The following is a 20,532-nucleotide window of genomic DNA, read 5'->3' on the forward strand; positions in this document are numbered from 1 at the left end:
TTCCGCTCCAAAGGGGTAGAAGAAGGAGATCACATCAATTATTATTTTCGAATTCCTAGAGTATGGCTATTTCGTTATTTTCCTAAGAAGTAGGGGTTATTTCTGGTATCCCACCCAAACCTATATGACCTTCCGTCTCTCCCTGTGGATGCCATAAACCTCCAGTTCTCTCTCGGAGAACGAACATTCCAAGAACGTCGTCGTATTGTTCTTCGCTCTCTCTCTCTCTCTCTCTCTCTCTCTCTCTCTCTCTCTCTCTCTCTTTTCGATTCGTACCAATCTCTGCAACACTAACCGTACGGAGATGGTTGATGTAAACGACAAGTTAGCGTATTTTCAAGCGATCACAGGCCTCGAAGACCCTGATTTGTGCGTGCAGATCCTCACCGCCCATGGCTGGGACCTCGAGCTCGCGATCTCCGCCTTCACCACCACGACGAACCACACACCTTCGCCGGAGAATCCCGCCTCCGGCACCACCTCCACAGTCCCCGACGGCAGTGGCGGCGGTGGTCTATACTCCGTTTCTCATCGCGGAGAACCGTCGCATCCATCTGGACCGTCATCAAATGCTGTCGCAGCACCCGGTTTGGCTTGGAAGATCATCACTCTGCCGATTTCCGTAATTTCTGGTAGTTTAGGGTTGATTTCCGGCGCAATTGGTCTTGGACTGTGGGCCGCGGGTGGAGTGCTCTCCTACTCTCTCGGAATGATTGGAATCGGGTCGGGTCGGGACGGTGAGTCGTCAGCCCGATTGGTGTCGGTGTCGGCGGTGGCGAATGAAGCGATGCAGTTCGTGGCGAGTTTCGAGAGGGATTACGGGACGAGGAGGCCGAATTTCGTAAGCGAAGGGTTTATGGACGCGTTGCAGAGGTCGAGGAACTCGTTCAAGCTGATGTTCGTGTACTTGCACTCGCCGGACCATCCTGATACGCCGTTGTTTTGTGAGAGGTCTCTGTGCTCCGAGACCTTGGTGGCGTTTATCAACGAGAATTTCGTGTCGTGGGGAGGGAGCATTCGGGCCAGTGAAGGCTTCAAGATGAGTAATAGCTTGAAGGCCTCAAGATACCCCTTTTGTGCCGTCGTTATGGCCTCCACGAACCAGAGGATCGTGCTGCTTCAACAGGTAAATGATTCTTTCCTTGTTTTTTTTTTTTTTTTTTTTCGTATTAGAATTATTTATACGAAATTCATAGCTCTGTAGGCTTAATTAGGAATGGCAATTATTGCATGTATGTCATTGTATCTTTTTAGGCCGTACTGAAGCTAGAAAATATAGGTTTCTTAGCTCTCTCTCGAGATAAAGTTCCAATTTGGGTCGTTATCTCATCGGTTATCAGCATGACATACTGAAAGAACATGTTTGACTCATCTTAAGTGACTCCTTTCTGTTTCTTGTAAATGAGTCAACTGGTGTCAGCAGTAGTGATTCTGGGGTTTAACTGCGAATGTCACAGACCGGTGTCTTTTTATTGAACTAAGGGTTGAGTTCATTGGCTTTCCCTATTCGGATTGTTCAGAGTGCTACAAACATCCCATTTTCATGTAATGCTAGCTGAAACTTTGCATGGAAACATTGCTTAGCATGTTCACTTTGGTGTGAGTAATTTTAGCAGAAACACGATTCTTTGGTAGCGGAAACGGGGTTGGACATCAACCTATTCCTGTAGTTTAGCTTTCTTATTCTTCGTCCTTTTTTTTTCCCTCTCTCTAAATCTTTTATGTTTTTGTTTTTTGTTTTTTTGTATTCTTGTTTCTTTTTGGACTTTAGGTGGATGTAAAATTTGTAATTGAGCTATTTGAGTTTAAATAAGCTCTTACTGAGTAAATTCTGCACGTCCATAGCTTGGTATGAGCGTTTTGTTTAATGCCTTACCTTTAACATGTTTTCCTTATGCATCTTGAACATGATGTTTTGTAAGCGGGTTTAGTGTATATGATAATGTTTTGACTTTGATGTGTGTGCATTTTTTTTCCTTTCCATTTCCCTATTTTCCTTTCAACTTCCTGGTAACTAGATATGAATGATGACAACTTATTGTTGTTCATTTTATCCTTAATGAGTATCTTTGTCTGGTTTGGCAGGTTGAGGGGCCAAAGTCTCCCGAAGAAATGCTCGCAATATTGAACAGAGTGGTTGAAGAAAGTGCTCCTGTTCTTGTTGCAGCAAGGCTTGATGCAGAAGAAAGGAGAAACAACATTCGTTTAAGGGAGGAGCAAGATGCTGCTTATAGAGCAGCACTTGAAGCTGATCAAGTACGTTTATAGTTTAACCTAATTGCATGCTCCCTTTGCCCTTTCACGTCACAGACAAAAAACTTAGGTTTTTATAAAGCTCTTAGGTTGTTATTTTCCCATTGCCTCATTGTTATCTTCCTTTGCTTCAGGCAAGGGAAAACCAGAGGAGGGAAGAGCAAGAACGTCTGGAAAGAGAAGCAGCTGAAGCTGAGAGGAAGCGCTTGGAAGAAGAAGAGGCTCGTGAAAGAGCAGCACGTGAAGCTGCGGAGAAAGAGGCTGCACTAGCTAGGATGCGGCAGGAGAAAGCCTTGTCGCTTGGTGCCGAACCTGAAAAAGGACCTAATGTTACACAAGTAATCCCTCGTGCATTAGAACTCAAATTTCCCCTGATCGTTTTCTTGTATCTTTTGAATGTATTGATATTTCAGATAACTACTATCATATGTTTACATGTTGAGTTCCGTGTGTAATTAATGCATGCTTGTGAATTATAATTGAACAAATAGGTTGTGGTGAGGTTCCCAACCGGAGAACGGAAGGAAAGGAGGTTCGTCAGTAGTGCAAAAATCCAAACTCTCTATGATTATGTTGATTCTTTGGGTTGCTTAGATGTGGAGAATTACAGTCTGGTTTCTAACTTCCCTCGAGTGGTATATGGACCAGAGAAGCTGTTGTTATCCTTGAAAGAAGCCGGGTTGCATCCTCAGGCCAGCCTTTTTCTGGAGCTGAATTCTTAGAGAAGTTTAATGCAGAGAGTGTTATTAAAAATGTAGTAGGGTTACTCCGTTTTGCATCTCTATATACTAGCAACTATGTCCATTTTATTAGAACCAACAATGATATGACGAGGTAAGATAGATGATGTGATACCATTCTCTCTCTTTCTCTTTCTCTCCCATCTCCTCTTCTCTTCTCTTGTCTTGCCTTGGTGGATGTGTAGTTTGTCTTGATTGCATATTCTTTCAAACAAGGCGGCCATAAAATGGAAGCTGGGGTTGAAATAATGACACTACTGACTATATGTTATATATAGACTTGAAAATCTGAATAAGCTTTACCATTCATTCATTCATTTGTATGATGTGATTTATGATTCGTTTGTGATGTTTGGTGAGTTGTGATGATTGTTTCCCAAAACTACTAGCTCGTCATTAGCCTCGGAAATCAAGTTCGTCTTAACCTTTCTCCTTTTCTTCATCCCAGATGGACTTTACGGATGCTCCTCATCTACCTTTCCCCCCCTCTAGATAGCAATGGAACGTTGGCTGCAGCAAAATGCACACATAAGCAGAGTAATCTTTCATTTTGAGATGAAATCAGGGCTGAAATATTTTCACACAGCGTCAACAAAGTGCTTAATTATCCCAGTTTCCCGGATAATGTTTACAACTATTCTGAAATAAACAAAGGTCAAACACATTAGAAATTACATGAGTGGACTATGTGCAGACATTTACGTTCAAACAAAATAGAAGGCCATCAAATCATTTACCGTCGTGTGAAAAATACATAAATTTTATAATGTGCAGACAAGCATTATGCCTTGTTGCACACGTCATTTAATCCATATATCAGAAAAGATAGAAATTAAAAAATTGAGTAACATATAATGCTACTATCGAAATGCATTTATGCGTATATGTACCTTTTTTAAAAAATACTTTCGTTTTTTGGTACACTAATCAATTTTATGAAAACATACTCGTTTTTTAACACAACTATATTATTTACATATTATACACGTACACACATGTGTACTATGAGTATACACATATTCCTCAAAATCCAATTAATTTTCTCACCACAAAAGTTATCACTTATCAACACATCTCCAAGTTTTAACCTATACATTTATTTAATTTGATTTATTTATCAAAAAATAATATCTGGAATATATAGTGCCTGCTAGAAGAATGCTAGTTTCTTCTTTTAGGTAGGTTTTCTAGAACGTCAAAGTAAACAATAATAAAAATAAAATACAACGCTCCAAGCTGAGCTGTCTTTCCCTAATCACTCTCCTAATTTCTAAATTAAAATAAAAAACCCCAAAAAAAAAAAAAAAAACTTAAAAAATTAATTTCCAAGTCCAAATCCCACCCAAAGACAGCGTGTACCATCTAATCATAGAAGGACTCAATCTCTCGATCCAAATAAATCGAAATCCCCAAATCCTAAACCAACTACAAAACGATGTCTTCTTCCCCAGCCTTACATTTACACCTCTCCTTCGTCCCTTTCCCTCGTTCCCAATCCCTAGGCTTCCCTCTCCAATCTCTCTCGCTCTCTCCGTTGCTTGCTTTCTCGTTTACAGGGTTTCTGTAGGGTTCCGCATCCCCAATTAGGCCCCTGCTCGCGGTTTTTAAGGATTTCGGGTTTCGTTTCTTGATTTGGTGGCGAACCCAAATGATGCAGAGAGCGCCATGGCTGAGTCTCGGATAGGTTTAACAATGTGGAGCTCTGTCGCGAACCGGAATTCGGGTACGGAATTCAGGGATATGTGGTTTATCGGCTGCAGGTTTCGTCTTCGATCGGCGGTCGATTCGTACTCCGTGGCTTGCGAGGCATTTTCTGAACACCGTCTTCTTCTGATTCCAGCTGGGGGTACACGCAAGCAGCTTTGATAGGATTTGCGAGGATCGTTTTCTGTGTTTTCGCTCTGAAGAACAAACAAAGTTGTTTCTTTGGGGAGATTGTTTTCGTTATGGATTCCTGTAGTGGTTTGGTTGGTGGAAAATCTGATTGTGACGATGGCGGCGTTGTGGAGAAAGATCCGACTGGGAAATACTTGCGGGTACCAATTTCGAATTCTTTTGACTCTCTAATTTTAGAATTTTAATTGTTTGTTTGTAAATTGCATGGTGTTGGTTTTAGGATAGAATTTTTCATCTTCTTGCTTTTATTATTATTATTATTTCATTTTTTTTAATTTTTTAATTTTTTAATTATTTTTATTTTTATTTTTATTTTTATTTTTATTTTTATTTTCATTTTTTGGTGATAGAATTCTTATATGAATTTATGTTTGTTCCTCCAGTATGACGAAGTGTTGGGGAGGGGAGCATTCAAGACTGTGTATGCTTCTCTAACCATTTTCTGAATCGGTTTCTTTCTTGTTGGTTTCTAAGGTTCTCAGAATTTTTCATTTGCAAATTTATTTTTGAACTTATTTGTATGCTCTGTAAAATGTAGATATAAGGCATTTGATGAGGTCGAAGGAATAGAAGTAGCCTGGTGCCAAGTGAGTATTGAGGATGTTCTGCAGTCGCCAGAACAGCTTGAAAGATTGTATTCGGAGGTTCATCTTCTGAAGTCATTAAAACATCAAAACATAGTTAAGTTCTGTAACTCTTGGGTTGATGATAAGAACAAGACCATCAACATGATAACAGAGTTATTCACTTCCGGGAGTTTAAGGCAGTGAGTTTCGCTGACTTTTTTATTTATTTATAGCAATTCATGTTTTTACGTGGCTTACATTACCAAATACTAATTGCCACTGGTCTGGATTTAGGTACAGAAAGAAGCATAAGAATGTTGATATGAAGGCCATTAAGAACTGGGCAAGGCATATTCTTCGAGGCTTGCACTATCTGCATTCACACAATCCTCCAATTATTCATAGAGATTTGAAGTGTGACAATGTATTTGTTAATGGAAATAATGGAGAAATTAAAATTGGAGATCTTGGGTTGGCGATAGTCATGCAGCAGCCTACTGCCCATAGCGTAATTGGCACCCCGGAATTCATGGCCCCAGAGCTTTATGATGAGGAATACAATGAACTTGTCGACATCTATTCTTTTGGCATGTGCATGTTAGAAATGGTGACTTGTGAATACCCTTATAGCGAATGTAAAAATCCAGCACAAATTTACAGGAAGGTTACCTCTGTAAGTTTCTGATCGCCTGAATTATGAATTTCCTCCAATTTTTTGTTTTACTAAGCAGTTGCCTAATGTTTCTCATAACTTTGTTTCAGGGTATAAAGCCTGCTTCACTCAGTAAAGTGGAAAATCCTCAAGTCAAGCAGTTCATAGAGAAGTGTCTAGTTCCAGCATCTATCAGATTGACTGCGACAGAGCTCTTGAAAGATCCATTCCTTGCAACTGACAATTTGAAGGAGCGTAGTTGTGATCTTTCGCAACTACCCAATCCTGTGCCCAAGTTGGTGAACTTGCCACAGCCTGAAGCTCGCCCTATGGACCTAGATACTAACGACCAGAAGTTTTCTATTGGATCTTGTAGGAAAAGTGTCAATGAAACTTCTAACTCTTCAGTTCTGGAGTTTTGGAGGTTCACAGAGAATAATGAGTTCAGGTTAAGAGCTGAACAAAATACGGATACTACCGTCTCTTTAACTCTGCGCATTGCTGATACCTGTGGTAAGTGCATCTGCCATGAAAATGGGTTAATTGTTTCCCCTTATTTTTCATGAAGTGAACCTGAATGTTATTTGTCTATACAGGTCGTGTGAGGAATATCCATTTTAATTTCTATCTTGATTCTGATACTGCAATGTCAATTGCTGGGGAAATGGTTGAGCAACTTGATCTTTCACACGAAGATGTCTCTGTCATAGCTGAGTTAATTGACAAATTGATTATGAAGCTTGTACCAGGCTGGAAACCTTCATCCGAAAGTTCATCATGTGGAACTAACAGTTCATGTGGGGATCATCCTGCACATCAAAATATTCTGTCACCATTGGCATATGCAGAAGACCAAGATAACCAAGCAACAATGATTTCAGATACCTCAGCCTGCTCAGCCCAGTATGGCGTCCCTACTGCCTCATGTAATGTCAAAGTTTCAGAATCGGCCAAGTACAGTTCTGATGAATGCTGCACAGGTTCAGATGGGAACGGTTCCAGTCCGGATTGTATGGTTCAGGCCAGGCTGAAGGAGAAGAGCTATGAAGCTGGTTCTGGTGATTCTGTTGTTATGAATGACGCATGCCCTGACATGTCAAGCATTTGCTCCTTATCTGAGTTGTCTCTAGTGGACAAAGATCGGTATGATGAGCTGAAGGGGGAGCTTGTTGCTATTGATGTGCAGTATCATCAATGTCTTCTCGAACTCTTGAGGATGAGGGAAGAAGAAATTCAGAATGCCAAGAAGAGGTGGATAGAAAAAAAGAAAATAGCTGTTAATTAATGTACTATTTTGTCTTCCTGGGGTGGCTTTTTTTCTTTTTCTTGTTGACATTCATTTAATTCTTGTATTTTTTTTTTCCTTAAGAAAACGCAGGGATCTGTTTTGGTACATAATTTGTTTTACGGTTATTAATGAATATTTTTTTTGTTCCATGAGTTCTTGACTGTTTTATTTCATGTATAAACAATTGTATTATCATGAGATTATGATTTGATATGAAAATAAATATAACAGTAAAACCAAAAGCTTTTAATTCAAGTTAAGACAGATTTCGTCTCGCAGTTTGATTTTTATGTTGCCATGTTTCTTCAGTTGAACTTCCAATTGATTTTCTATTTTAATTCCCCATTTCTATTTTGATTTACTCACTTGCCCTAAAGATTCCTAGTCATCCTAGAGTTTAATTTCCTCCAAGTGATGCTGGGGTTTGTTATTTTCCTTTTTTGAATAGGATTCCTAGAGTTTAATTTCCTCCTAGTGATGCTAGGATTTGTTATTTTCGTTTTTAGACTAGGAGTCCTAGTAATTCTAGGGTTAGAAGTAGTATTTATTTCAACTTTAGTGCAATTTTAATCACTAACAATATTTACGAGTAAGCTCTAGATTGAAACAGAGAATATGTTTTCTGATTTTTTGCTTTTGGCTAGGAAAATCCTCGACAATCAAGATGAATTAGACAAAAGATTGTCTGATTTAGTGAAAGTGCAAGAGGAAGCCGGGCTGAGAGCACAACAAAAAACAAATATGAGGGAGTTTTCAGGAAGCAATAATACACAAACGATGGGGCATGACCGCAGTGAAGGGAATGGTGTGGAAGGGGCTACTCTAGGAACATCGTTTGGGGTGCTCTTTGGTGCTGTTATACAAGTGAAGGACAAGACTAAGATGTTTAAGTGCATCCTCGAGTATCTCGAATCCACGATAGACTCTCTAAAACCATTTATAGAAGAGATGGTAGAATATAACAAGGTATTGCATCTCTCAAAAGAGGAACTAGGGAATTTTATAACACTTATGGAGAAGGGTGCACAGCTCATTCACAAGTGCTCAAAGATTCGTAAGTGGGCTAGCTACAAGAAGTATGAATATGCCAACAAACTTCTTAGATTAGATGAATCTCTTCAAGTAATGTTAAATATATTTAGAGTGCAATTAGTAAGGGATGTGAGAGAGAGCTTAGTTTCCTTAAGTAATATAGAGGCTATGATCAAGCGAATGGAAGGGAGTGATTTGATACAAAATGATCAAATTTTAAGTATAGGTGGTTCTGCAGTGCCTGAAGTTTACCTCCATCGGCCTGGATGTATTGAATGTACATGGAACACAAGATGTGCAGTGCCTTAACATTCATTTGATTCTTGTAAGTTTTTTTCCCTTAAGAAAAGGCAGGGATCTGTTTTGGTACATAATTTGCTTTTACGGTTATTAATGAGTATTTTTTTGTTCCATGAGTTCTTGACTGTTTTATTTCATGTATAAACAATTGCATTATCATGAGATTATGATTTTTTTTATTTTTTATTTCCCTTTTAGACTTCAATTAAAGATTCCTAGTCATCCTAGAGTTTAATTTCATCGTAGACGCTAGGGTTTGTTATTTAAGTTTTTAGACTAGGATTCCTAGAGTTTAATTTCCTCCTAGTGATGCTAGGATTTGTTATTTTCATTTTTAGACTAGGATTCCTAGTAATTCTGGAGTTTATATCAACTTTAGGGCAATTTTAATTGCTAAGAATGTTTACGAGTAAGCTCTAAATTGAAACAGAGTTTATAATTTTCTTATTTTTTTTCTTGCGTTGGATTAGAAATTAGGTTGCCATGGGCGGGAGGACGACTGTTTTGAATGAGAAGTGCAACAAAAAAGGAAGAAGAACCCATGAAATTGACAAAACAAATCTCTTTTTTTTGGCCAGCAACAACAAATAGTAGCTTACAGCACCGTCAATCCTTCAACCCATATGGATAAGAAGTAGAGGGAGCAACTGAAAGAGGAAGGTAGAATTCCAGATCGCATGTATCACTTGGATTGAAAATAAGACCGATAAGAAGATAAAAGACGAATTCATGAGTAAACATCCCTTTAATGCTTGATGTTATTAAGTTAATTACGGATTAGAACTTGCTACCATGCTCAACAAACTGATTAGGGTGGAGAGGATTTAATTATCTGAGATTGACCAAGGTGGAGAGAGAGAGAGAGAGAGAGAGAGATTTAAAGATGCATATCAGATGTCTCTCTCTAGTTCAGAGATGATTAGTTTTCCGGTGGACAAGGGAGTGGTTGCAATCCCATGTCGTTTTTACGTTTTTATGAAGTGGTTGCAATCCCACATCGGCTGCTTAGATAAACCTCATCTGTTTTTCCCTATATAAAAGCTTCATTCTAGAATAGCGATGTTATCACAGACTTCCAAGTCCAGCCATTTACTTTGTTTGGGCTTCAAATGTCTCTGTACATTTGGGCTTTTGGCCAGCTGGAGTTTAAATTTTGAGTTAAAGTTAATTAGTTTTACTTGATCACAACTTTTGTATTATGTAAGGAGACTAAGCTCTCTCTCACATTTTTTGCTAATTGCACTCTTGGATGAATTTCTCATAAGTATACTAAAAAGTGCAATTAGTAAGAATGCGAGAAAGAGGTTAATTTCCTTAAGTAATATAAAGGTTGTGATCAAGCGAATGTAAGTGATTGATTTGATACAAAAGTGATTGATTTGATACAAAATGATCAAATTGTAAGTGTAAGTTGTTGTCCAGTGCCTAAACCTCCATCAGCTACAGTTGCATTGGATGTATTAAATGTACATGGAACACAAGATGTGATCCTTGAGACGTTTGGTTCATCGAGGAAAATAGAAGAAGGGGTCAAGCTAGTTGAAGGGAGTGGTGTGGTACAATTACTAAATGATCAAATTGAAATTAGAGGTTCATTTGATGTTCTAAATATGCGAGGAACAAGGAATGGAAATGAGACATTGGATTCAACAATGAATATGGAGGCAGTGGGCAAGCAAATCAAAGGAATTGTTTTGGTACAAAATCAAATTGATGTTGTAGTAACTGAACCTGCATCACCTACATTTGGATTGGATGCAATGAACATGCAGGGAATCAGGGATGAGAATGAGCCCTTGGTTTCAATAAGGGAGGCGGCAAACAAACAAATTAAAGGGATGAGAATGAGCCCTTGAAATCCAAGCTGCAAATGTTCAATTAAAGCTCTCAAATTGGATGATTGATTCCAAAGACAACCAGCAAGCAATGAACATGGAGCAGAAAATGATCTTTGATAATTTCTCATTCCAACAAGAAAGAAAATAAAATCATCCGCCCTCAAATACTTAAGCAATTAAAAGTTTATATGTAAATACATATAATAATTCAATGATTCTATCCAATCTAAAAATGTATTCATTGTGTTCTTCTCTTTTTCTCTTTTGTACTGACGTGCAATGTTAAAACACTATTTATTGATTTGTCTACCCATGAGATCAAATGAAATAATGTCCATTCATTTAAAACTATGGACGACTGTAAGAATAACAAAAACATGTCGGTCAATGTGGTCAATAATTTCATACCTAAAAAATGTGGTTCATAATTTGTAGTTCATTTACTATCTCCAAATTTGTATCTAATACTAAATTAAATTCATTTGATTTAATTTTTCGCCTTTTTTTCTTTTTCCCCTGTGTGTGTGTTAATTTTTTGGTTGATTTCGATGAAAAATAAGGGTTCAATTTGTGATGGATAACCAAGATATGAAGTAATGATGTGATATAATTTGGATTATGTTTTTTTTTTAATTTTATATTTTTCTTGAATGTGTAAAATGACATTGCTTGAATGACATTTTACATAATCTACTCACTAACATGTCATTTTACATAATCTACTCACTGAGCGGTGGTTTGCTTATCCCTTACCTATTTTGTTTTTTAGATAAATTAGTGGGCAAGACAGCCAAAACCAGAGAAGTTGGATTAGTTTAGAGTGATCAACTTTTATTTATATCTTGTACACTTGTAAGATTATTATAATATATATATAATAATGGTAATGTATTTTAACCAATTTTTCAGTATTTTATTTATTTATTTCAATTCACGTACCCTGATTCTGGAATATCCTTTATTTTCGGATCGGGCGTGACAACATGGAACACAAGAGGGGTCAAGCTATTTGAAGGGAGTGGTGTGGTACAATTGACAAATGATCAAATCGAAATTAAAGGTTCATGTGAAGTGGTTGAACCTCCACCGTCTGCAGTTGCATTTGATGTTCTAAATGTGCGGGGAACAAGGGATGGGAAGGAGACATTGGATTCAACAACGAATATGGAGGCATTGGGCAAACAAATCAAAAGGAGTGGTTTGGTACAAAATCAAATTGAGATTGCAGTAACTGAACCTGTATCACCTAGAGTTGGATTGGATGTAATGAACATGCAAGGAACCAGGATGAGAATGAGACCTTAGTTTCATCAAGAGAGACGGCAAACAACCAAATTAAGGGGATACGGGTCATCGAAGTCCAAGCTGTGGATGTCTAATTGAAGCTATTAGATTAGATGATTGATTCCAAAGATAACGAGCAAGAAATGATGGTTTTAGGAGTTAAGTTTGAAATTGAACTTGAGTCACTATAGGGCCTCTCCTTAGACATTGCGACAAGCTTTGGAAATATGCAGAGTAGCAAACCTGACGGTGCTCTAAAGCTTGATTATATGCATTGCACTCAATTGTCTCAGTATGTGAGCGAACTAACGTTAGATGATGGGTTCAATTGGAGAAAATATGGGCAGAAATCAGTGAAAGGTAATGAATATCAGCGTATTTATTGCAGGTGCACAAATCCCAATTGTTGAACGAAGAAGCACCTTGACAAATCATTGGATGGACAGATTACGAAAATTGTTTACAATGGAGGTCACAACCATCCTCATCGTCATTGTACAAGAGAGTCAACCTCTCAACCAATTCCAGCTTCTTCACATTAAATCTTCGATCTATCACTCCCAACAATGTCCAACTCGAAAATTGAGTCAATCACGATGCATGAGAATTATTTAGCCTCAATTAGAGAGGATGCTTTTGAGCAAAACTCTCTAATCATAGATTTAGGAGGAGCTGCAGATGAAAGTGATCATGAGGCCAAAATATGGTAAACCTCATACAATTCTGATTAGGATTGTGTATATGTCATATATAGCGATTTTTGAATATGTAGAGTGGTTATTCTTTTGTAGGAATGTAGAAAATGCAAACAATCAAACCTCATCAGATTTTGAGGGTAGAATTTTTAGAAAACCTAGACTTCTGGTGCTGACAAGAAGTGATATTGAGAACTTGGATGATGAGTATAAATGGAAGAAATATGGAATGAAAGTATTGAAAGGAAATCCAAATTCAAGGTACACAGTCCGGAGTAGTATTAATTGCTTAGATAGTATTACAACCTTATAAAAGCCTTTTTATTTTTTTTATTTTTTATTTTTTTTTGGTGAAGGGCCTTAATTACAAGCAAACATTTTCTGAACTTGTGTGCTTAACATTTTCAATTGTTTTCCAATTTGTAGTAACCACTACAAATGCGCATTTGTAGGATGTCCAATGAGGAAATGGGTCGAGCGAGCATCACATGACTTAAGGGTTGTGATCAAAACAATTGTGATCAAGTTAGATTAGATGAATCTCTTCATGTACGGTTAAGTATACTGAGAGTGCAATTAATAAGGGATGTGAGAGAGAGCTTAGTTGGCTTACGTAATACATAGGCTGTGATCAAGTGAATGGAAGGGAGTGATTTGGTACAAAATGATCAAATTGTAAATGTAGGTTGTTGTGCAGTGCCTGAACCTCTACCGGCTATAGTTGTATTGGATGTATTGAATGTACAAGGAACACAAGATGTGATCCTGGACACGTTTGGTTCATCAAGGAAATTAGAGGAAGGGTCAAGCTAGTTAAAAGGATTGGTGTGGTACAATTACCAAATGATCAAATTGAAATTAAAGGTTCATGTGAAGTGGTTGAACCTCCACCGCCTACAGCTGCATATGATGTTCTAAATGTGCGGGGAACAAGGGATGGGAAGGAGACATTGGATTCAACAACGAATATGAAGGCATTAGGCAAACAAATCAAAAAGAGTGGTTAGGTGCAAAATCAAATTGATGTTGTAGTAACTAAACCAACATCACCTAGAGTTGGATTGGATGTAATGAACATGCAGGGAACCATGGATCAAAATGAGATCTTGGTTTCACCAAGGGAGGTGGTAGACAAACAAATTAAGGGGATAAGGGTAGCCGAAGTCCAAGCTTCAGATGTGCAATTGAAGCTCTTAGATTAGATGATTGATTCCAAAGATAACGAGTAAGGAATGATGGTTTCAGGACTTAAGTCTGAAATTGAACTTGAGTAATTACAGGGCTTCTCCTCAGTCATTGCGACAAGCATTGGAAATATGCAGGGTAGCAAACCTGACCGTGCTCCAAAGCTTGATTGCATTGCATTCAATCGTCTCAGTTTGTTAGCGAACTAACGTTAGATGATGGGTTTAATTGGAGAAAATATGGGCAGAATCAGTGAAAGATAATGAATATCACCATATTTATTAAAAGTGCACATATCCTAATTGTCAAACAAATAAGCACCTTGATAGATAATTGGATGGTCAAATGTTTGAAAATTGTTTACAAAGGAGGTCACAACCATCCTCAACCTCATTCTATAAGAGAGTCAACCTTTCAACCAATTCAAGCTTCTTAACATAGAATCTTCGAGCGATGGCTCCCAACAATGTCCAACTTGAAAACTGAGTCAGTCACGATGCATGAGGATTCTTTAGCCTCAATTAAAGAGGATGGTTTTGAGCAAAACTATCCAATCATAGATTTAGGAGGAGCTGAAGATGAAAGTGATCTTGTGGCCAAAATATGGTAAACCTCATACAATTCTAATTGGGGATTGTGTATATATCATATATAGCGATTTTTGAATATGCAAAATGGTTTTTCTTTTATAGGAAGGTAGAAAATGCAAACGATTAGACCTTATCATATTTTGGGGGTAGAATTGTTAGAGAACCTAGAGTTCTGGTGCAGACACGAAGTAATACCGAGAACCTGGATGATGAGTATAAATGGAAGAAATATGGAACGGAAGTAATGAAAGGTTATCCAAATCCAAGGTACACAGTCCTAAGCAGTATTAATTGTTAAATACTATTATAACCTTATAAATGGCTTTTTTTTTTTGGTTAACTTTAATTACAAGCAAATGTTTTTTAAACTTGCATGCTTAACATTTTCAATTATTTTCCAATTTGTAGTAACTACTACAAATGCGTACTTGTAGGATGTCCAATTAGAGCATCACAGGACTTAAAGGTTGTGATCCAAACAATACCGATCAAATTAAAATAGATGAATCCCTTTAAGTACAAGTATACTAAGAGTGCAATTAGTAAGGGATGTGAGAGAGAGCTTAGTTTCTTTAAGTAATACAAAGGTTGTGATTAAGTGAATGGAAGGGAGTGATTCGATACAACATGATCAAATTGTAAGTATAGGTTGTTGTGCAGTCCCTAAACCTCCATCGACTACAGTTACATTGGATCTATTGAATGGACAAGGACCACAAGATGTGATCCTGGACACGTTTGGCTCATGAAGGAAAATAGAGGAAGGGGTTAAGCCAGTTGAAAGGATTGGTGTGGTACAATTACCAAATGATCAAATTGAAATGGAAGGTTCATATGAAGTAGTTGAACCTCTACCACATGTTGTTGCATTTGATGTTCTAAATGTGCGGGGAATAAGGAATGGGATGGAGACATTGAATTCAACGACGAATATGGAGGCAGTGGGCAAGCAAATCAAAGAGAGTGGTTAGGAACAAAATCAAATTGATGTTGTAGTAACTGAACCTACATCACCTACAGTTGGATTGGATGTAATGAACATGCAAGGAACCATGGATGAGAATGAGACCTTGGTTTCACCGAGGGAGGCAGTAGACAAACAAATTAAGGGGATGAGGGTCGTCGAACTCCAAGCTTCGGATGTCTAATTGAAACTCTTAGATTGGATGATTGATTCCAAAGATAACGAGCAAGGAATGATGGTTTTAGAAGTTAAGTCTAAAATTGAACTTGAGTAATTATTGGGCTTCTTCTCAGACATTGCGACAATCCTTGGAAATATGCAGAGCAGCAAACCTAACAGTGCTCCAAAGTTTGATTATATGCATTTTGCACTCAATTGTCTTAGTATGTCAGCGAACTAACGTTAGATGATGGGTTCACTTGGAGAACATATGAGCAAAAATCAGTGAAAGGTAATTAATATCAGCGTATTTATTACAGGTGCACACATCCCAATTGTCGAATAAAGAAGCACTTTGACAGATCATTGGATGGACAGATGTCTGAAATTGTTAACAAGGGAGGTCACAAGCATCCTCAGCTTCATTCTATAAGAGAGTCAACCTCTCAACCAATACAAGCTTCTTCACATTGAATCTTCGATCTATCGCTCCCAACAATGTCCAACCCGAAAACTAAGTCAGTCACGATGCATGAGGATTCTTTTGCCTCAATTAGAGAGGATGATTTTGAGCAAAACTCTCCAATCATAGATTCAGGAGGAGCTGAAGATGAAAGTTATCTTAAGGCAAAAATATGGTAAGCCTCATACAATTCTGATTGGGATTGTGTATATGTCTTATATAGCGATTTTTGAATATGTAGAATGGTTATTTGGCCTTCAACGTTCTTCAAACGTGGTTTCAGGAGTTACATCTGAAACTGAATTTGAGCCACTACACAGCTTCTCCCAAAACAGTTTCGCAAGCTTTGCAGATAAGCATCTTATCATGGAAGAGGATGATTCTTCAACCTCAAGTACAGTGGATGATTTGGAACAAAATTCACTACCTAGTGGTTTGAGTCTAACTCATCTGAAACTGATTGATCACTAATCAGGTTGGTAAAGTTTAGATTGATTGAAATGAATACAAGTTTTCTGAATTTTGTATTATTGGTTGTTGTTGGTAGTTTTGTTGTGAACACAATCATGGCACTTGAGTTAGTTGGAGGGGCTGCTCTATGCAGTTCAAACCCCTCCTTGGAGATCTCAAGTTCACTCTAGACTCGCTAAAACCACGAATCATCCAACAAATAGGAGAACATAACTTGGCATTAGGTCTCCCAAATGAAGAAATAGACAGCCTTCAACAACAAATGGAGGAGGGTGTAAAACTCGTTGTCAAGTCATCAAAACTTAGTATGTGGAGCTGCAGCATCTGGTGTAATTGTTGCAATTGCACAAAGCCTAGTTATACAGACCAACTTGTGGAATTTGACAGATCTCTTAGAATACTATTGGAAATATTGAAGCAGCAAGAAATGAGGGATGTGAATGAGGCACTGTTTTTGGCAAGGAAAATTCATGAAAAACAAGATGAATTGGACAAGAAACTATCTAATTTACTAAAAGTGCAGCAAGAAGCCGGGCTGAGAGCGCATGAGGAATGGAATGGGGGGGGGGGGGGGGGGGGAATTTTCAAGAAGCAATAATTCACAGGCTACATGGCATAAACAAATTTAAGGGAATGGTGTGCAAAGAACTGTTCTAGGAGCAGTGTTTGGGATGCTTTTTGGTGCTATTATACAAGTGAAGGACAAGACTAAGATGTTTAAGCACATCATTGGATATCTCAACTCCACGTTAGACTCCTTAAAACCACTAATAGAAGAGATAACAGAATATAACAAGGTACTGCATCTCCCCAAGGAAGAACTAGAGAATTTCACCATACAAATGGAGATGGAGGTAGAGCTCATTCACAAGTGCTCTAAGGTTCATAAGTGGGCTAACTACAAAAAATATGAATATATCAACAAACTTCTTAGATTGGATGTATCTCTTCAAGGATTATTAAGTATACTGAGAGTGCAGTTAGCAAGAGATGTGAGAGAGAGCTTAGTTTTCGTAAGTAATACAGAGGCTGTGATCAAGCAAATTGAAGAGAGTGGTACGGTACAATTACAGAATGATCCAACTGAAATTGAAGATTCATGTGATGTACTTGAACCCTCACAGCCTGAAGTTGGATTGAGTGTGCAGGGAACAAAGAATGTGAAGGAGACATTGGATTCGGCAGCAAAAATAGAGGTCGGGGTGAAGCAAATCGAAGGTAGTGGAGATGTACAAGGTCAAACTGACATGGGAATAGGTGAACCTACATTGCTTACACTTGAAGCTCCGGATGCTGAAAATGAGATGACTGAATATGTACCTTCAACAGTTACAGTTAGCTTGGATGTGCTATTGAATGAGTTGAAGAGGAAGCTTCTTAAGGATGAGGCATTAGCGCTTGTGCTAACGGGGCCTCGGGGATGCTGCAAAACCACATTTGCAAAAATAAATTGTCAAGATAAGGAAGTTAAAGATATATTCAAGAAGAGTATCTTCTTTATTCGTGTTTAGAAAAGGCCCAACTTGAGCGTTATTGTACGAAAGCTATATCAACAGATTAAACACAAGGGTTCTCAGATACTTGAGTTGCAAGAAGACACAATTGCACTTAAGTGGCTGTAAGTATTTCTTAAGGAAACAGGACAACACCCTTCACTGTTGGTCCTGGATGATGTTTGGCCTGGATCAGAACCCATTCTTGACAAGTTTGATAATTTCAAAACATCATATTACAAGATTCTGGTGACATCAAGATCTGAATTTCCGACATTTGGTTCTCCATATTATTTGCAATCAATTAATGATGAAGGCACCATGACTCTTTCTCATCATTCCCGCGCAAACTCCTTCGAATCATTAGACGATGAAGACCTGGTACATGTTTCTCCAGCAACTTCCTCTATAACGATGGATGACGATCCAACTACTTACTTTCGTGATTTTTCCACATCCTACCTGGAAGACAGAATCTCTCATGTTTCAGAATATGCTAACCCGATGGCTCATTTTCATGATTCCTTTGCATCCACTGCAGGAGATACAAGCTCTTCTATTTCAAAGGATGTTGGGAGTCTCAAGCAAATTAAGGGGATAAGGGTGGTCGAAGTCCAAGCTCCAGATGTCCAATTGGAGCTCTTAGATTGGATGAGTAATTCCTGAGACAACCAGCAAGGAATGGACAGGGAGCAGAAAATGGTCTCTGGTAATTTCTCATTCCAATAAGCAATAAGGAAATTTGGCCTTCAACGTTCTTCAAACGTGGTTTCAGGAGTTACATCTGAAATTGAATTTGAGCTACTACACAGCTTCTCCCCATATAGTTCTGCAAGCTTTGCATATAAGCATCTTATCATGGAAGAGGATGATTCTTCAGCCTCAAGTATAGTGGATGATTTGGAACAAAATTCACTACCCAGTAGTTTAGGAGGAGCTGAAGATAAAAATGATCATGATGCCAAAAGATGGTAAACCTCATAAAATTCTGATTGGGAATATTGTGTATATGTTATATAGCCAAAATTGAATAAGTAGAACGGTTTTTTTTCTTCTTTTGTATCAAGGCAGAAAATGTAAATGATCAGACATCATCAGCTTATGGGGGTAGAATTGTGGAAGAACCCAGAGTTGTGGTGCATACAATAAGTGAAGCTGATATCCTGGAAGATGGATATAGCTGGAAGAAATATGGACAAAAAGAATTTATGGGATATCCAAATCCAAGGTACACACTCCTGACCTTTAACTATTGCTTAGATAGTATTATTGCAACCTTGTAACTAAGTTTAGTCAACATTTTTGGCTGTTTTCCAATCTGTAGGAGCTACTATAAATGCGCATTTCGAGGATGTCCAATGAAAAAATATGTGGATCAAACATCACATGACTCAAGGGTTGTGACTACCACATATAAAGGGACACACAACCATGGTAGTAGCAGCAACAACATGTACATGCCTGTCTTAGACTTGCCCTTTCAGAACATAGAGCAGCGAACAACACAAACTCAGCTGTGTCTTGAGGCCCAGGACCAAGTAAGTGAAGATGATTTGTTTTGGGAATAAGTTAGGACTTGTAGATTAAGGAGGCTAGTTTGATTTGTATGTTGCCTTGTTTCTTTAGTTCAACTTCCAATTGATTTTCTATTTTAATTTTCCATTTATATTGTGGTTTAATATATAAACTTCAAGTTTCATAAATAAAAAAAAAAAATATGTATTATATATACTAGCCCCTTTGGCACAGGCTCACACATGTGTCAATTGGTTTTCTTTTTTGTTTTGTTTTGTTTATTTATTTATTTTATAATTAAGAAAAGATAAAATCGGTAGATATGTACCATAAAAATAAGACCCATTATTTAATTTTGTGTTAAATTTAAATTATTTTTAATATGAAAAAGTGTGAATTTACCATATTATCCTCATTTTATTAAGACTTTTTATCACAAAACGTCCTTGACATTTGCGAAACTATCAGATTGCATCCTTAAAGTTTTTTTCTATCACTCATGGTCCCTAACGTTAATATAGGTGCTCTTAAATAGTCCCTCTGTTAAAAAAACTGTTAAATTCAGGGATATAATCGTCAAATCAATCCAAAATTATAAAAAATATTTCTCTCTTCCCTCTTTGTTTTTTGTTTCCTTTCCTTCTCTTTTCTGTCTCTCTCTCTCTCTCTCTCTCTTTCTTTTTTTCTTCTTTCTTCCTCTCTCCTCTTTCTTTTTTTATTTCCTTCCCTTCTTTCTTTCTTTCTTTCTTTCTTTCTTTCTTTCTCTCCCCGAGTTCAACCACCACTCTCGCGGTAAGTTCAATTATCTTAGTGAGAAATGTAAGTACTATTTAGTTGCAGAAATTATGTCTATTGCTAAGTAGATTCAAAATTTTGCCTTGAAGAGAAAAATATAAGATTATAGCTTTTCCTTTAGGCATGGAAATAAGATCGTAGTTGAGATCTTGACATTCACTTTATTTTGCTTAGGTTGTGAGCGGTTCTAAGACAGTTGCTGGAAAATAGTTTTTGTTGCATTCCTTTGTAAACTAATGTACCACCCTTTTGTTCAATTGGAAGAAAGTTTTAGATTTTAGATTATTAAACTTACTGCGAGAGTGGTGGCTGAACTCAGGGAGAGAAAGAAAGAGAGAAGGGAAGGAGAAGAA

General features: G+C 37.7%; 5 protein-coding genes across 6 annotated transcripts; all 5 read left to right on the forward strand.

The window, feature by feature from the left end:
- On the forward strand, positions 85-3,310 carry LOC18776069 (plant UBX domain-containing protein 10). The gene is made up of 4 exons (XM_007209924.2): positions 85-1,126; positions 2,086-2,256; positions 2,388-2,591; positions 2,745-3,310. The coding sequence occupies exons 1-4, from the start codon at positions 305-307 to the stop codon at positions 2,973-2,975; spliced, it is 1,428 nt and encodes a 475-aa protein (XP_007209986.1). The 5' UTR covers positions 85-304; the 3' UTR covers positions 2,976-3,310.
- LOC18776810 (serine/threonine-protein kinase WNK8) lies at positions 4,056-7,520 on the forward strand. Of its 2 annotated transcripts, XM_020564936.1 has the most exons (6): positions 4,371-5,029; positions 5,273-5,310; positions 5,428-5,655; positions 5,750-6,128; positions 6,218-6,620; positions 6,704-7,520. In XM_020564936.1, exons 1-6 carry the CDS (start codon positions 4,940-4,942, stop codon positions 7,390-7,392), a joined length of 1,827 nt encoding a protein of 608 aa, XP_020420525.1. In that variant the 5' UTR covers positions 4,371-4,939; the 3' UTR covers positions 7,393-7,520. The 2 variants fall into 2 exon arrangements, with proteins under 2 accessions (XP_020420526.1, XP_020420525.1); XM_020564937.1 differs by lacking the exon at positions 5,273-5,310 and having other exon boundaries at positions 4,056-5,029; positions 6,704-7,502.
- LOC109949256 lies at positions 7,844-10,004 on the forward strand. Its single transcript, XM_020564409.1, has one exon. The coding sequence runs from the start codon at positions 8,011-8,013 to the stop codon at positions 8,734-8,736; it is 726 nt and encodes a 241-aa protein (XP_020419998.1). The 5' UTR covers positions 7,844-8,010; the 3' UTR covers positions 8,737-10,004.
- On the forward strand, positions 11,730-13,079 carry LOC18777111 (probable WRKY transcription factor 33). The gene is made up of 5 exons (XM_007210154.2): positions 11,730-11,828; positions 12,041-12,209; positions 12,465-12,555; positions 12,641-12,805; positions 12,971-13,079. Exons 1-5 carry the CDS (start codon positions 11,730-11,732, stop codon positions 13,077-13,079), a joined length of 633 nt encoding a protein of 210 aa, XP_007210216.2.
- On the forward strand, positions 18,284-19,437 carry LOC109949352 (probable WRKY transcription factor 75). Its single transcript, XM_020564765.1, has 4 exons — positions 18,284-18,524; positions 18,645-18,755; positions 18,941-19,097; positions 19,194-19,437. Exons 1-4 carry the CDS (start codon positions 18,284-18,286, stop codon positions 19,435-19,437), a joined length of 753 nt encoding a protein of 250 aa, XP_020420354.1.

This window comes from Prunus persica, chromosome G5 (assembly GCF_000346465.2).
Source record: "Prunus persica cultivar Lovell chromosome G5, Prunus_persica_NCBIv2, whole genome shotgun sequence".
NCBI lineage: Eukaryota > Viridiplantae > Streptophyta > Magnoliopsida > Rosales > Rosaceae > Prunus > Prunus persica.